The sequence below is a fragment of the Schistocerca cancellata genome, chromosome 9 (assembly GCF_023864275.1).
Source record: "Schistocerca cancellata isolate TAMUIC-IGC-003103 chromosome 9, iqSchCanc2.1, whole genome shotgun sequence".
Taxonomy (NCBI): domain Eukaryota; kingdom Metazoa; phylum Arthropoda; class Insecta; order Orthoptera; family Acrididae; genus Schistocerca; species Schistocerca cancellata.
This window is the reverse complement of record NC_064634.1, coordinates 489,572,625-489,589,854: the sequence shown is the minus strand read 5'-3', so window position 1 is coordinate 489,589,854 and position 17,230 is coordinate 489,572,625. Positions and strand designations below refer to the sequence as shown.

At 44.7% G+C, this 17,230-nt stretch overlaps 1 protein-coding gene across 1 annotated transcript in view; it reads right to left on the bottom strand.

Moving 5' to 3' along the window:
• Window positions 1-14,399, bottom strand: part of LOC126101514 (T-box transcription factor TBX18-like) — a 287,840-nt gene extending 273,441 nt beyond the window's left edge. Inside the window, exons 1-2 of the mRNA XM_049912157.1 lie at window positions 14,265-14,399; window positions 7,994-8,115 (exon numbers count right to left, since the gene is read on the bottom strand). Of these exons, the coding sequence (XP_049768114.1) occupies window positions 7,994-8,115; window positions 14,265-14,399 (257 nt within the window). The remainder of the gene's footprint in view (window positions 1-7,993; window positions 8,116-14,264) is intronic.
• Window positions 14,400-17,230: the final 2,831 nt, after the last annotated feature.

The following is a 17,230-nucleotide window of genomic DNA, read 5'->3' as shown; positions in this document are numbered from 1 at the left end:
TGATGTGTGCATTCAAATGCACATTTAGGCCCACAAAAAGACTTTTAGATGGACCGTTCATCCTAGGGGGAACTGTATTACTTGTCAAGGGCTCGGGAATGGGACACTGGGGCAGTTATCAGCTAAACCCAATCCCTTCAAATCCGCCACTGAAAAGAGGAAATCTATATCACCAAAACACCTATCGCTCTCTTCTGTTACGGACTGCCTATCAAATGGCTTCCAGGGGAACCAACATTTGATTTTGAATATTTCATATACTATAATTATTGGCTGAATCTAAAAACTTAAAATTCTTTCATAATCTACTCATAAAAATAATATTCAATTAAACATTTAACAATAAGGCGGCAAGATTTAATACTCCTGCAGATTTACATTGATATTATATCATTGTTTTACTATGCACAGCCCGATTATTAATTTCATTGGCTGATACTGGCTAGCACCACGTGGTGAAAATTTTTGTGACACTGCCTGGTTGTTAATTATGACTGAGGACTGACAGAAAAGGCAGAATTGGTTACACATTCCTGAGAAGCTACTATCGGCTAAAGGGGAGTTGGGAAAAGACTTCTGCATAGGTGGACGTTTACTGCCCTGGGAGACAGCAGAACGTGTCGGCGGCAGTTCGCGATGCTGGAGGCGGCAGAACCTCTGTAGCGCGCACAGAGCTGGAAGGAGGTTGATCTCTGGTGGGACGATAAAAATTTCAGAATAGCGTAACTGGAGGAAGAACGTCGGGGGCGGAACAAGGCGAAAACACATCCAATTCAGTGCGAAGGAATGTGCGGGGTCACGGACGATGGTTGCAAGCTGACCTTCGAGGAATCCTCTCACAGGAAGTGCCGAGACACGCTTCCCACTTAAAAAGCACAAACGTGTTTTTGATTGGCGGAGTGCTAAGGATGTAGGAGGGTAAATGGAAGCGTTCGGAAGATCTTCTCAGGACTTCCCTCCGGGGACCGATCGAGAGCACATCCCCGCTAGGATCGATCGAAGATAGTCCCCTCACGAGACCGAACTAGAGAACCACAGCGGAGAATCTGGTGGTTACATTTCGAGCAGTGTTGTTTTTGATGTAGGGTGCTGAATCCTGCCTAGTCGTCAATTGTGGGGTGTCTACGAAACCAGCTTTCTCAGATAGCTAGGCAACAATTCAAACAAATCGTATTAATGAATGTAATTACGAAAAGAAATTGACAATACTCAACTTTGTGTTAATCAGGTGTGTGGCAAGCAAAGGGCGACAGACAAAATAAGAAATCTCTCCAGTATAACAATTCCATGTTTGAGCTACATAGAATGTACGAGCAAAGTAATGAGCTTTCAAGCTTTTATCTAATTGCTAGTCTTGAAGCTGCTGTAGAACTAGGCTGGGACATTAGGGCGGGGTACGGCGCTTATATTCACTTCGCACAGAGACCGCCGCTGTCGCGTTGTCGTCCTGGAAAGGGGTCGGTCAGCGTGAGATTGGCTGACCTCTTTACAGCCCTCTCCGCTCTCTTGCCCGACTGGCGTGCCGGAGCTTGACTTTACGCCGTAACACAGGGAGTACGTGAAGTCCTTTCTCAATGACACACTTGTTATTCTGTTCACTCTAGCGACGATTTTTTACCTCTCCGTGGAGTGTGACGACATTGCAGTTCTTCTTTATGAGAGGATACATGATTCGAATTTCTGTTCCTGGCTGGTGAGCCAACAGAAATCTTGACTAGTGTTCTGTTTTTTTTTACCGAGGTAATGTCAGCGCTAGGAGTTTGCAGTTGGCATACTGCGTCCACAGGGAACGGCAGGAATGTCACATACGTCATCTGCACAGCTTCCAACGCCCCAGGGGACAGATCATCGGTGCAGTACAACTGCTATCCGTACTCCAGTAAGTGAAAAGCGCACTCCGGCTCGGCGGATAGAGAAATGCTCGCAGTAAATATGTTAAGTTCCAGTTGCTTTTCTACTGAGCATTTTCTGAAAGTGCCAGTCAAGGTTGTAACGGAAATTATTAAAGGCTTTACTTTACCGAAGTATGCGATACCCTCCAAATTCAACCAGTTTAACGAGTATTTATAATTATAGAAAAGTTATTGTGTATGTTAACAATGATTGCACAACATGTCTCCATAAACAGTCAACCCATTAAATTATACTGAATAACTGACCCACACAAAAGTTAATATCACATGATCACTGATACAGCAAATGTCATCATGTAATAACACTAAGTTCATCTTAAATGATTAATATGAAGTACGAAAAATAGTGGCCAACTTAGGTATTTTGGATCTCCTTAAATAAAAATCACCCAGTGAAACCTATTTGTTCACTAGGAGCGTTTTCACTCAGTATTCACGTTATCAATGCTATTTTAGACGAAAACCAATGTAATTCTTAATAATTCATGTTATTTACTTATTTATGCAAATTAGAGAAGTCAATTGACAAACTTCTAAAAAACGGCCTTTTTGTAACAAAGAATTATTCTGTCAAGTCAACAAATCTGTCTGTCATTTTAATAACATGTTAAATTATGTCACTTGCAGTCAATTAATACCTTTTCTGCACAAATTATGATAACAGATGTACATGTGACTTATAAACTATATCTCTTTTTAGTAGTTCTTTGACAAGGTTATAAATACAAGCAGCAAGAAGGGTTGGGGGCGCAGTCGGAATGTCACTCTGGTAAAGTGTGTACTATGTGTGTTATTGTTTGAGGTGGATAAACAATGCAAAGAACATGTAAAAGAAGTACTACTTTGTGTTGTGTCATTGTCTTTGGTGGACAGTGGAATTAAGATGGCCACCAGAGTAATAAATATTTGAAGTTTAAATATTTGTGGGTTTCGCTCGTTATTTATCATCAGAAGCACATCAAAAACACGGAACCTCATCTTTTTAACCCTAGACAACCAGATTTAGAGCCAGCATCGAGACACAGCAGCGATCCAGCAAGCAGCAGCGATTACCACAATGCATTTTAATGGCGCCAACCTAACATCAAGTGCTAACAAGCTCCGTAAATGGGAGTGAAATAGTGCGATTATAGCAATTAGCAATATCTACGACTAGGCGACCATTACAAGGTGGAGAGGTCTCACCGCTAAGCAGCAGCAGCCACCTCTGTGTCCGTCTAATAACGGGCAGCGCGATCTAAAGAAAATCGAACATACTGTACTTTCTGCCAGTCTCGAAATTACATGTAGGGTAGAATGCGATATTATGAACTTCATATTTATACAACATTTTGTCCTCTACATGCGTTTTCAGAATAAATTATAGCACCCACGTTCTAATTCACTCTAGTAGCATCCCGACAGGAATGACTGCTTTGGTGTTCTAAACTGAAGTCAAGTAAAACCACAACATTATACTTCGTTTTATGGAAATCTCTAGGTTTAGGCTGTCAGTGACGGGGTCATATTAATCATTTGTAAGAGTGAGAACTGCACTGTGGAGACAACAGTAGGCAACCACACGTAGACACGCCATATGTCTGTTTACAGACATTATGTCAATTTACCGTCTTAAACTTTTGTAGTCGTGTCTTCCTCAGTTGCATTTAATATTACGTTATATTGATAATTTTTACTTTTTGGACAGTCTGACTACAATCGTCCACATAACCTGTAAGTACAGGTGAAAATATTACTACATAAGAGCATAATCCAACTACCAGAACTGTTTATAACCTATAGGTACATTGCCCAAAATGTAAACCAAACAGTAAAAAATCTACATGTTCCAGGCCAGTAAAGATGTCTTGCACAGAATAAAGGAATGGTACGAAAATTGTGTTTCATTCAGTTGTAGTCAGACGGTCCCAAAAGTAAAAATAATCAATATACCGTAAAATTATGGCAATTATTAAATTTAGAAACTGTGTATATGTCTCGAGGCACTGCAACTCACGGTACACAAATTACCCAAAATATGTTCATCCAACATCTTAGAATCAGAGCTTTTAGCATCTTCCAGCAAACTTCATACGTAACGTCAATCCTTTTCGAAACATTTTCTCGCTCACACTGTCCCCAAAATGATCAAAGAAAATAAGCTTATCGATTGCCACATTTTCGATGTTCGTTCACTAAAACGTCAGCATCCGGTATGATGTTGAAATTTGTAACTTCTTTCCTACTAACTCTATTCGCATCATATTTTTCAGACAGTATGTACATATAGCACTGAATGAACGTGCAAGACTATATCATTTTATGACACATCGTTCCGGAGATATGACGTCTTAAATATTGAAATAAGTGAAAAGTAAAACTAACTCTTAACTCCATCCGAACAGGCCTTGGAAGGCCCAACGGTAGCGACCGGCCGCCGTGTCATCCTGAGCCCATAGGCGTCACTGAATGCGGATATGGAGGGGCATGTCATCGCACACCGCTCTCCCGGCCGTATGTCAGTTTACGATACCGGAGCCGCTACTTCTCAATCAAGTAGTTCCTCAGTTTGCCTCACAAGGGCCGAGTGCACTCCTGTTGCCAACAGCGCTCGGCAGACCGGATGGTCACCCATCCAAGTGCTAGGCCAGCCCGAAAGAGCTTAACTTCGGTGATATGACGGGAACCGGTGTTACCACTGCGGCAAGGCCTTTGGTCAATAAGTCAAAAGTAGCTTTTTTTTTAAAAAAAAAGCAGAGCTGTTCATACAAGGGAGCTGGATTCTTTGAAGAATCGGGGATGGGAGTGTTACTGGTTAGTGACTGAATTGTTGGCGAAACAAGAAAATGAAAGAGAAATTTTGGGCTGCAAATTATCTCTCTCCATTGTAGCTATGGTTTAGGTAGTGGAAAAACGTAGAGAACGAGTGTCTCGTGTAAAAAAAAGAAAATGTCTTATAGATATTTGGAAAGTTTCCAAGTTGTCTGGTCATGCGTAGTGGCTACTGCCACATTAGGCGAACGATCAACGCTTCAAGTGGAACACATGACGTAATTATGTGGATGATCCCAACGGAGCAGTTCTTTCGAGTTCATGCTTACCTGACTATAACTGATTTCTGTCTGAAGGGTTAATCTGCAGCAAACGAGCAGCGCCGGATTAGCCGAGCGGTTTAGGCGCTGCAGTCATGGACTGTGCGGCTGGTCCCGGCGGAGGTTCGAATCCTCCCTCGGGCATGGGTGTGTGTGCTGGTCCTTAGGATAATTTAGGTTAAGTAGTGCGTAAGCTTAGGGACTGATGACCTTAGCAGTTAAGTCCTATAAGATTTCACATACATTTGAACATTTTTTTGCAGCAAACCCCAGGTATGTTAACGGACGATATTACTCAAAAAATGGTTCAAATGGCTCTGAGCACTATGGGACTTAACAAAATGGTTCAAATGGCTCTGAGCACTATGGGATTTAACATCTATGGTCATCAGTCCCCTAGAACTTAGAACTACTTAAACCTAACTAACCTAAGGACAGCACACAACACTCAGCCATCACGAGGCAGAGAAAATCCCTGACCCCGCCGGGAATCGAACCCGGGAATCCGGGCGTTGGAAGCGAGAACGCTACCGCACGACCACGAGATGCGGGCGGGACTTAACATCTGAGGTCATCAGTCCCCTAGATCATAGAACTACTTAAACTTAACCAACATAAGGACATCACACACATCCATGCCCGAGGCAGGATTGGAAACTGCGACCGTAGCAGTCGCGCGGTTCCGGACTGCAGCGCCTAGAACCGCTCGGTCACGCTTTCGGTCTGTTGGAGGATAATGCTCGTCCGCTTACTGCCAAGGTTGTCGGGACTACGTTGTAGAAGTCTGTCTAGGAAGCACATATTACATACGGTCTCGACCTCTTCCCACGTGATTTCCGTACGTTAGGAGCTCTGAAGAAATACATCGTCAATTTTCTTCGGACAAAGATATGCACGCCTGGATACGATCCTGGATCTGTAGGCAACCGCAAACAATTTTTCATGGAGGCACTGACCGTATTCCCGCACAGTGGGACAAAAGTATTAACAGTTATGGCGATTACTTTTGAAATAATAAATAATTTACATACTTTACTCCATCTGTCTCGTTTTCATTTGACTGCCCCACTACAGATAGACAGATGTGTGCATAAATTTTTCCCTTCCTTAAGAGACCATAGGATTAAAATCTCTGGGCCCCACCAAGGCACTGATGAACTTTCTGGCCGGACATCGGTTCTATTTCGGGTACGCACACAGCATAAATACGCCAAAATATGGTCTCTGTAATTGAGGAAACGTCGTCGACACACACTGGGAACTCCCAGTTTCCACCAAAGAGCGGGGTGTGGGCCTTCCGCTCTACAAGGATTGAGAGCGCAGCTGAGGAACCGTGTCAACGGGTGTACATTATGCCGTGTAGTGCAATCTGTATCGAGTACACCCCCGGGAACGTTCCTAAAGGGACGAAAGGTAGCGACCCTTTACAAAGGGGGAGGTCAGACATGCCACTGAATCCTAACTCTCAACGAAACAAATGGACCTACAGAATATCAGACCAGCTGTGTGGCTGGATTGAAGAGTTTTTAGCAAACAGAACACAGCATGTTGTTATCAGTGGGGAGACGTCTACAGACGTTAAGGTAACCTCTGGCGTGCCACAGGGGAGTGTTATGGGACCATTGCTTTTCACGATATATATAAATGACCTAGTAGATAGTGTCGGAAGTTCCATGCGGCTTTTCGCGGATGATGCTGTAGTATACAGAGAAGTTGCAGCATTAGAAAATTGTAGCGAAATGCAGGAAGATCTGCAGCGGATAGGCACTTGGTGCAGGGAGTGGCAACTGACCCTTAACATAGGCAAATGTAATGTATTGCGAATACATAGAAAGAAGGATCCTCTATTGTATGATTACATGATAGCGGAACAAACACTGGTAGCAGTTGCTTCTGTAAAATATCTGGGAGTATGCGTGCGGAACGATTTGAAGTGGAATGATCATATAAAATTAGTTGTTGGTAAGGCGGGTACCAGGTTGAGATTCATTGGGAGAGTCCTTAGAAAATGTGGTCCATCAACAAAGGAGGTGGCTTACAAAACACTCGTTCGACCTATACTTGAGTATTGCTCATCAGTGTGGGATCCGTACCAGATCGGGTTGACAGAGAAGATCCAAAGAAGAGCGGCGCGTTTCGTCACAGGGTTATTTGGTAACCGTGATAGCGTTACGGAAATGTTTAGCAAACTCAAGTGGCAGACTCTGCAAGAGAGGCGCTCTGCATTGCGGTGTAGCTTGCTTGCCAGGTTTCGAGAGGGTGCGTTTCTAAATGGCTCTGAGCACTATGGGACTTAATATCCATGGTCATCAGTCTCCTAGAACTTAGAACTACTTAAACCTAACTAACCTAAGGACATCACACAACACCCAGTCATCACGAGGCAGAGAAAATCCGTGACCCCGCCGGGAATCGAACCCGGGAAACCGGGCGTGGGAAGCGAGAACGCTACCGCACGACCACGAGCTGCGGACGGGTGCGTTTCTGGATGAGGTATCGAATATATTGCTTCCCCCTACTTATACCTCCCGAGGAGATCACGAATGTAAAATTAGAGAAGATTAGAGCGCGCACGGAGGCTTTCAGACAGTCGTTCTTCACGCGAACCATACGCGACTGGAACAGGAAAGGGAGGTAATGACAGTGGCACGTAAAGTGCCCTCCACCACACACCGTTGGGTGGCTTGCGGAGTATAAATGTAGATGTAGATGTAGACCTGTAATGAACGCTCTGGGACTGACGGGGTACATGGGCAAACCTGCGTTCGACAGCTGGCAGGTCTGGACAACCTTTTCGTACTTGACAACGTGATTCGAGCTGGGCTGAAGGCCTACACTCACTGTCTGGACGCTACTGCACAGCTAGATAAATGCGCAAAGTAGTATGACACCGATCAGGCAGGTTCTGCGTTCTTAGATTTCATTTTCGGATGCAAGGAAATACTGGTTGAGAGAAACTCTGTGCACTTGTGCTACAGGCAAGTTGCGCTGTCCAGCCGGGAGGCCTACCTGCCCGCCTTGGTGATGATCATCTCGGTGCCGAGTGCGTGGAACCTCCGCCAGAGGTCTCTGGAGCACAGCTCGACGCGCAGCTCGGACCGCCGCTGCTGCTGAGTGCCCTGTTGAGGAGTCTGCGGCTGAGGGGCGGCCAGCGCCGGCTGGAGAGCTTGAGGTTGAGGCAGCGGTTGAGGCTGGGGCTGGTGTTGAGGCTGCGGCGCCTGGCCCACGTCCGCGCTGTCGCCCTCATCTGCGGGAACACCCAATCAGCTTACACTGCTATCACAACCCACTAAAAAACTGAATGCGACAAGCATCATTCTCAGAAGGTACCAATGGCAGAATTTTTCATATTCCTGGGGACCTGTTAAAGGAGACACCTGAACGTAAAGCAAATGACAGGTGTTGATTTGTTGTTGCTATGGTATTCAGTCTGAAAACTGGTACCTTGCAGCTCTCCATGCAAGGCCGTCCTGTACAAGTCTCTTCATCTTCGAACAATTACTGCGACCTACATCCATTTGAACCTCCTTACTGTACTGCTCTCCATCTACAATTCTTACTTCCCTCCCTCCTCCACACTTCCCACTAATACCATATCGACAATTCCTTGATACCTCAGAATGAATCTTATCAACCACTGTCTCCGTTTAGTCAGGCTGTACCGAAATTTCTTTTGCCCTTAATTCGATTGATTAGCTTCTCATTAGTTTTCCGATCTGTCCATATACTTTTAAACATTATACTGTGGCACCGAACTGTTTATCGTTCGCATGTCAGTTCCATACCATTCCACACTATAGACGCACCTTCAGAAGACTTCCTAATACTTAAACAGGCCGGCCGCTGTGACCGAGTGGTTCTAGGCACTTCAGTCGGGAACCACGCGGCTGCTACGGTCGCATGTTCGAATCCTGCCTCGGGCATGGATGTGGGTGATGTCCTTAGGTTAGTTAGGTTTAAGTAGTTCTAAGTTTAGGGGACTGATGGCCTCAGCTGTTAAGTCCCATAGTGCTTAAAGCCACTTGAGCCAATACTTAAACCTACATTCGATGTTGAGAAATTCTTTTTTTCAGAAACATTTTTCTTGCCATTGCTAGTCTCTGTTTCATATCCCCTCTGTAAGTTATTTCGCTGCTCCAATAGCAAAACTAATATCAGTGCCCTATTTCCTAATCTAATTCCCCCAGCATCGCCTGGTTCAATTCGACTACATCCCATTATCCTTGTTTTACTGCTTTTGACGCCCATCTTATGACCTCCTTTAAGACACTACCTGTTCTGGTAATCAGATCTTCAGATTTCTCTGCTGCGTCTGATATAATTACAGTGTCATCGGCAAACCTGGAAGTTTTTATTTCACCTTACTGAACTTCAATTCTTTCAACAAATTTTTCTTCCAATTCGTTCATTATTTGATCAATATACAGGTTCGCAGGAGAGCTTCTGTAAAGTTTGGAAGGTAGGAGACGAGATACTGGCAGAAGTAAATCTGTGAGTACCGGGCGTGAGTCGTGCTTCGGTAGCTCAGATGGTAGAGCACTTGCCCGCGAAAGGTAAAGGTCCCGAGTTCGAATCTCGGTCGGGCACACAGTTTTAATCTGCCAGGAAGTTTCATATCAGCGCACACTCCGCTGCAGAGTGAAAATCTCATTCTGGAAACATCCCCCAGGCTGTGGCTAAGCCATGTCTCCGCTATATCCTTTCTTTCAGCAGTGCTAGTTCTGCAAGGTTCGCAGGAGAACTTCTGTAAAGTTTGGAAGGTAGGAGACGAGATACTGGCAGAAGTAAATCTGTGAGTACCGGGCGTGAGTCGTGCTTCGGTAGCTCAGATGGTAGAGCACTTGCCCGCGAAAGGCAAAGGTCCCGAGTTCGAATCTCGGTCGGGCACACAGTTTTAATCTGCCAGGAAGTTTCATATCAGCGCACACTCCGCTGCAGAGTGAAAATCTCATTCTGGAATATACAGATTGACTAACAATTGGGACAGTCTCCAGCCCTGTCTCAACCATTGCCTCCTGTTCATGTCCTCCGAGGCTTACAGTTGCAGTGTTGTTTCTGTACTTTCGCTCTCTGCTATCTTTCGAGTTCCAAGGACTGTAGCTCAGTCAACATTCCAAGAAGCTTCTTCTAAATCTAGAAATCCTTTAGGCGTACGTTCGCTTTTCTTTAACCTATCTTCTACGATAAGTAGTAGCGTAAGTGTTGCTTCACACGTTCTTCAATTCTCTGGAACCCAGTGGTTCACATGTTCATTTCTCTGGAAACCAATGGTTCAGATGTTCCTTTATTTCTCTGGGACCCAAACTGATCTTCCGCGAGTTCGGATTTTGATTTATTTATACGGTAGTCGGAAACTGCTGCTTTTCTGAGAAAGTAAGAAAGTAAATGAACGTGCTGCTGCTACTACTACTACTACTACTACTACTACTGATGGCGTGTGTTGGATATTTGTAGGGAACACAAACATACAAAGAAGGACAGCCCTAATTGTCAGTGGCTTCCTTTGACTATCGGAAAAGTGTAAAAGAAATTCAGCAAAATCTGATTCGGCAGTCATGAAGATAAAATTTTTTCGAGAATTCATGGCTAGAACAATCGAAGATTCAATTTTGAGTGCCAAAATCTACTAGTGTTCTTACTCCCCTACATATTTCTGCCACTAGGAAGATAAAAGCGACGTTTCCCTAGCTCTCAATGCGAGAGAGAAAAAGAGAGGGGAAAGTCAGCCATAGGACATCCACTTCTGGGTAAAGGCCTCCCCTACACCTAACCATGAAGTGCAGTCTTGATCTGTACGCATTCAGGTTGTTCTTGCATTTTTTAATGTCGTCTACCCGTCTCCACATTACGAAATTTTCTCATCCACTTCAGCAAAGAAGTTCCTTGATCTTGCTACACCCATCTGTTTTGCTACTAATTGGCAAACATGAAAGTGGCCCAGAAAACGCGCCTTAACATAGGCATCCCAGTTTACATCACCCTTACGCAGGGCGGATACTGCCTGTCTTAAGGAGCGTGAAACATTTTCTTGGTCGTCTGTATTTTGGACAACTTACATATACGCACTCCTCCATTTTGTTTTGACTGCAATGCAAATCACATCTGTTCATTAATCTATTTTTTCCGTGTCTCTCCCAGCAATCTGCAACGTGTGTCTGGCCGCAACTTGCTTATTAAGCGCCGGCCGGTGTGCCCGTGCGGTTCTAGGCGCTTCAGTCTGGAACCGCGTGATCGCTGCGGTCGCAGGTTCGAATCCTGCCTCGGGCATGGATGTGTGTGATGTCCTTAGGTTAGTTAGGTTTAAGTAGTTCTAAGTTCTAGGGGACTGATGACCACAGATGTTAAGTCCCATAGTGCTCAGAACCATTTTGATTATTAAGCCTCAATTCTTGAATGGTTTTAGCATTGAAAGTCCACGCATCATGTCATGAATCAAAAGTACTCATTTACGCTGACTAGAAATTTTCTTTCAGCTCCGACGGAAGCTCTGTTTTTAAAACTCTGTTCAGTTAACCATCCAGGCTATTTCTGCTCTCCCGTTTATTTCTTTCGCTATCCATCCAGTGGTCGTCTTCAACTGACGAAAATACCAAAACTTATCCACTGGTTGTAAGTCTTCATTGTTTATCTGGACTATTGTCTTTTCGACATGTTGGTCGCATATTATTTTAGTTTTACGGTAATTGGTTTTCAAGTTTAGTTTCCAGTTTGCTCTACTGATATGATCTCTCAGGTTTTATTACCTGGACATGGAACACTTAGAAGCGAAGTTACTAGGATTCGCCAAGTTCAAATCAACGCATTTCTATCGATACTCAACAACTCGTCTGTGGTACGGACAGATGGAGCAGAAAATCTCGAGTCACTGAATCGCTTAAACTCTATTCATTCTAACATAAAATTGGCGATGGAACTCAAAAAAAGAGGGCCGACTTTCTTTCCGTAACGTTTTAGGTAATCCCTGAGAGTCTATGCTTCTAGGAATTTCAGTGTAGACTCTGAAATGGGGTAGAGGCTGTCGGAAATATAACTCAGTTATAAATAACGGTGCAAGACAACAAGCACTTCGCAGTCTGGTTGGAGTCCAAGGAGCAAATGCGTACAACAGGTAAAGAAGATGGCTGCGTCGGTCGCCAAAATATCATGCCTAAAACGAAAACGACATCTCGGCTGGATACCGGCGGGAACTACACTGGTCTGATACGTTATTCTATTCGCTGTTGTAGTTTCTATGCAACAGAAGCAAACAGTACAAGGTCACCACGAAAACCAAGGTGTTTCAGATATGTTCCATTAACAGGAATTCCTTCTTCGTTTTCCGAGCTTGAGTGTCTGAGAACGTCCCCTAGAACTGCAGGGAATATTTCCCGTTGACTACCGGAAACGAGTGTTCCGCAGAATTTGAACTGAAACATGTGAAGAAAAATGGCAAATTTCTTGCTTAACCACAATTAGAACACTCGAAGAACAGTTTTCTTAGAGAATCACATGATTATTCCCAAGTATATCACTTATTGCTGCAATAAGAGCAGGAACACGAAAACCGTCATTCCCACAATATCTGTAATGAATGTGAAGGGAACAGTAGAGCGCTATCTGTGACGTACTTGATTGTATGTGTTCTCGTAGATACTAACGTCTGCACCAAATGGATAAGAAGAAAGCGCATTTACTACTTGGGTGAGCTGTTGCCAAGCATTCGGATATTTCGATCTCACACACGATGAAGTATTTAGCACTTATGCGACCTTTCTCGAAAATTATAAAACATACAAATATAAGCCGTACACAGATTTATACTGAGAGTAAAATGCAACGAGTCTAGAAAAAAAATGGCTTTTACGACGTCACGTTTCACTCAAAATTGCCAGCAAGTTAGGCACTATTTATCGCTAACGCACTTCGGGGAAATTGTTCTGTTCAACGGATTAAAAGAGTAATATCTATAAGTAAGATGTTACAATAAACGGTACAGTATATTCCATAAAGTGACTTGAGATTCATTAATGATTAGATGATTAGTTTTTGACTTCTGACAAGAACGAAAGCATTTTATGTGAAATTTTTAGAACTTCGCAAAGTATCAAAGAATAAAAGATTAAAGTGCAACTACCATTAACAAAACCGTGTTAAAGTGATGTAAAGGCCCCGTCCTACGCCAAAAGAAGGAAAGACAAAGACAGACATCTTGAACTCTCACCCAAACAGGTGAGACATCATCATTACGCACACTCTGTGTAATGCGTGGAACCTAACAGCGCTATATGTGGGCAGATTGCGCTATGGAGGGAAAGCAATGCATATTTTTCTAAAGAATTATAAAGTGGTTCTTAGAAAATAGATTCTCCCTAATTTTTGAAAAAACATACTGCATTCACTTCTGTACAAAAAATAGAGTCATACCAAGAATTACTGTACCAAACAAGATATAAGCCAGGAGATAGGGTAGAACGCTCCAAATTTTTTGTGGATGCGTACTGATGATGATGATGATGATGATGATGATTGGTTTGTGGGGCGCTCAGCTGCGCGGTCATCAGCGCCCGTACAAAGTTTCAATTTTTACACAACCAAATTTTTGTACACAGTCCAATCTAGGCACTGTCACGAATGATGATGATGATGATGATAACGCAAACACCCAGTCGCCGGGCAGAGAAAATCCCCAACCCGGCCGGGAATCGATCCCGGGACCCCATGATCCAGAGGCAGCAACGATAGCCACTAGAGCACGAGCTGCGGACGTGAATACTGATGAAAAGTTGAACTGAATGAACCACAACACTGCCCTTCTCGAACAGTTAAATTCAACTACTTTTGCTCTTCGTATCAGACATTTTAACCACTCCGTCGCTAGTGGAATTCCTCGTAAATAATCCATCGCAATTTGATAAGAGAATTCACGTCTGTACCTACAACACTACAGAGAGAAATGACTTTTATCACCCATTATTAAAGGTGTCAGTGGCTTAGATAGGAGTTCAGTATACAGCAGGAAAAATTTTGTTCATTTTCCCAATAACATAGGATGTTTGAGATGTAGCAAAGTAAATTTTAAATCACCTTAAATTATTTTTCTTCCATAAGTCCTATTCCATGGACGAATTTCTATTTAAAAACTGATAACCTGATTTTTTAAAATTTTGCTTCTAAATAGCTGAGTATAAGTAGGACAAGAAGTAACGTTGACACTAATCATATTACAGATATTGTAAAATTACTCGTTGTCCATCATTTCGGTAAGAGAACCGTTCAAACGATATATGGAACAAGTAACTACTGTAGGGGTGGTTGTCTCTGGCGTCAGCGACGCCTCATGCACCATGTAAGGTTTCGGAGGCTTCCGAAGTGCTCCTGCACAATCATAGTCGTGTCGTGTAGATTTGTCCGTGACATCATCATGACGGCGTGCCATATGGTGTGGACAAAGAAGGCATTTGCATGGCTGTTAAAAAATACACATACGTTACAATAGCACAATACTTGTTAGTCGTTATTACGAAAAATATTATTTTAGCGCCCTGCTTCGTCTTTTCTTCGTTATAGCAGCCAACTTATACCACCTGAACATTAGGAACAACGGCCACCCCCGCTGTCTAGCTGTTAGTGTTGCTGGATACTGACGCAGAGGCTGTGTCTCTGTAATGTTCGCTTCTTTCATCAACGTCACCATACTTCAACAACGCATGGACTGTATCACTTTCTACGTCCCTAAACGTGAGGGAACTGGATGGTTGGCGCACTGGCACACTAAATTCTTTGATGCGAGAGCCGCTCGCGAAAGTGAAGTGATCTTTGGCAGTTTGCTTGCGCCCGTTAGCGCTTAGGCTACCGTGGAGTGGGGTTTGTTTCTGGAGTTGGGAAGAGTCGGCACCAAACAGCACGAGCAGCCGTTAAGTGCTACAGGAACTGAAAATCAAACAACCAGACACTGTACGTATCTTAACTGGGGTATGGTCCCTGACACACGTAGTATGCATTGGACACTACAGTATTCAAGTGACACTTTTGTGAAGACTGTATTGTGCGTGCTGGTTCTTATATTCTTCATACTGATAGAACACGGGGTCTGGCTACTGTTTTTCGAATTGACCTTTCGTTAGAAACATCTTTTGCAGAACGTATTCTTTGTACCTTGTTCTGAGATGGATCTTTCTTACATGTGATTTTTATTGAATTTTTGTGAATCTCGGTCACATGGCCCTCATCATCAACTTGTAGGAGTGTAATACATGTGTCTTATTATTTCCCATGGGGTATTACAACTACACTCCTGGAAATTGAAATAAGAACACCGTGAATTCATTGTCCCAGGAAGGGGAAACTTTATTGACACATTCCTGGGGTCAGATACATCACATGATCACACTGACAGAACCACAGGCACATAGACACAGGCAACAGAGCATGCACAATGTCGGCACTAGTACAGTGTATATCCACCTTTCGCAGCAATGCAGGCTGCTATTCTCCCATGGAGACGATCGTAGAGATGCTGGATGTAGTCCTGTGGAACGGCTTGCCATGCCATTTCCACCTGGCGCCTCAGTTGGACCAGCGTTCGTGCTGGACGTGCAGACCGCGTGAGACGACGCTTCATCCAGTCCCAAACATGCTCAATGGGGGACAGATCCGGAGACCTTGCTGGCCAGGGTAGTTGACTTACACCTCCTACAGCACGTTGGGTGGCACGGGATACATGCGGACGTGCATTGTCCTGTTGGAACAGCAAGTTCCCTTGCCGGTCTAGGAATGGTAGAACGATGGGTTCGATGACGGTTTGGATGTACCGTGCACTATTCAGTGTCCCCTCGTCGATCACCAGTGGTGTACGACCAGTGTAGGAGATCGCTCCCCACACCATGATGCCGGGTGTTGGCCCTGTGTGCCTCGGTCGTATGCAGTCCTGATTGTGGCGCTCACCTGCACGGCGCCAAACACGCATACGACCATCATTGGCACCAAGGCAGAAGCGACTCTCATCGCTGAAGACGACACGTCTCCATTCGTCCCTCCATTCACGCCTGTCGCGACACCACTGGAGGCGGGCTGCACGATGTTGGGGCGTGAGCGGAAGACGGCCTAACGGTGTGCGGGACCGTAGCCCAGCTTCATGGAGACGGTTGCGAATGGTCCTCGCCGATACCCCAGGAGCAACAGTGTCCCTAATTTGCTGGGAAGTGGCGGTGCGGTCCCCTACGGCACTGCGTAGGATCCTACGGTCTTGGCGTGCATCCGTGCGTCGCTGCGGTCCGGTCCCAGGTCGACGGGCACGTGCACCTTCCGCCGACCACTGGCGACAACATCGATGTACTGTGGAGACCTCACGCCCCACGTGTTGAGCAATTCGGCGGTACGTCCACCCGGCCTCCCGCATGCCCACTATACGCCCTCGCTCAAAGTCCGTCAACTGCACATACGGTTCACGTCCACGCTGTCGCGGCATGCTACCAGTGTTAAAGACTGCGATGGAGCTCCGTATGCCACGGCAAACTGGCTGACACTGACGGCGGCGGTGCACAAATGCTGCGCAGCTAACGCCATTCGACGGCCAACACCGCGGTTCCTGGTGTGTCCGCTGTGCCTTGCGTGTGATCATTGCTTGTGCAGCCCTCTCGCAGTGTCCGGAGCAAGTATGGTGGGTCTGACACACCGGTGTCAATGTGTTCTTTTTTCCATTTCCAGGAGTGTAGATTGGCAGAAATCACAGACGGCTGCCTTCTATAATGAGGGTATTGGCAGATGTCTAAGTCGCGGCGGCGACTATATAGAGAAGTAGCTGGAAAGTGTAGCTAATAGCTAAAAATAAAACATTTGTTATATTTACTGTGGTTTCCATTTCGCAACCGATCAGATGCTGAATAAACAAACAGTCCTCGTATTATTGGTAATGTCTTTGAGAGGGGGCAGGCTATATGCAATCTGCGGTGTTCATATGCTGTGTGTGTTGCATATAACCCAGCCATCTGCCCCACGTGAAAGGAAAGAAAAATGTAAAGTCACTGATTGACTTATAAAATATCGTTCTCCGCTTAGAGACGCTCATTCTTCGGATTTTCTTGTTGATAACCACTGTCACTTTAGGGGGGTGGGTAGTATGCAGCACGCCAGGTTAGCATACTCTACTAGTTCGGTAAAATCTCTTCACAGTGCCAGCGAATTCGGTGACAAATCTGAGCGAACATTTTGTCTCTAACAAAAGTTATTCCCCGTGACGTGGTCTATCACCGTTAGACGTTTGATGTA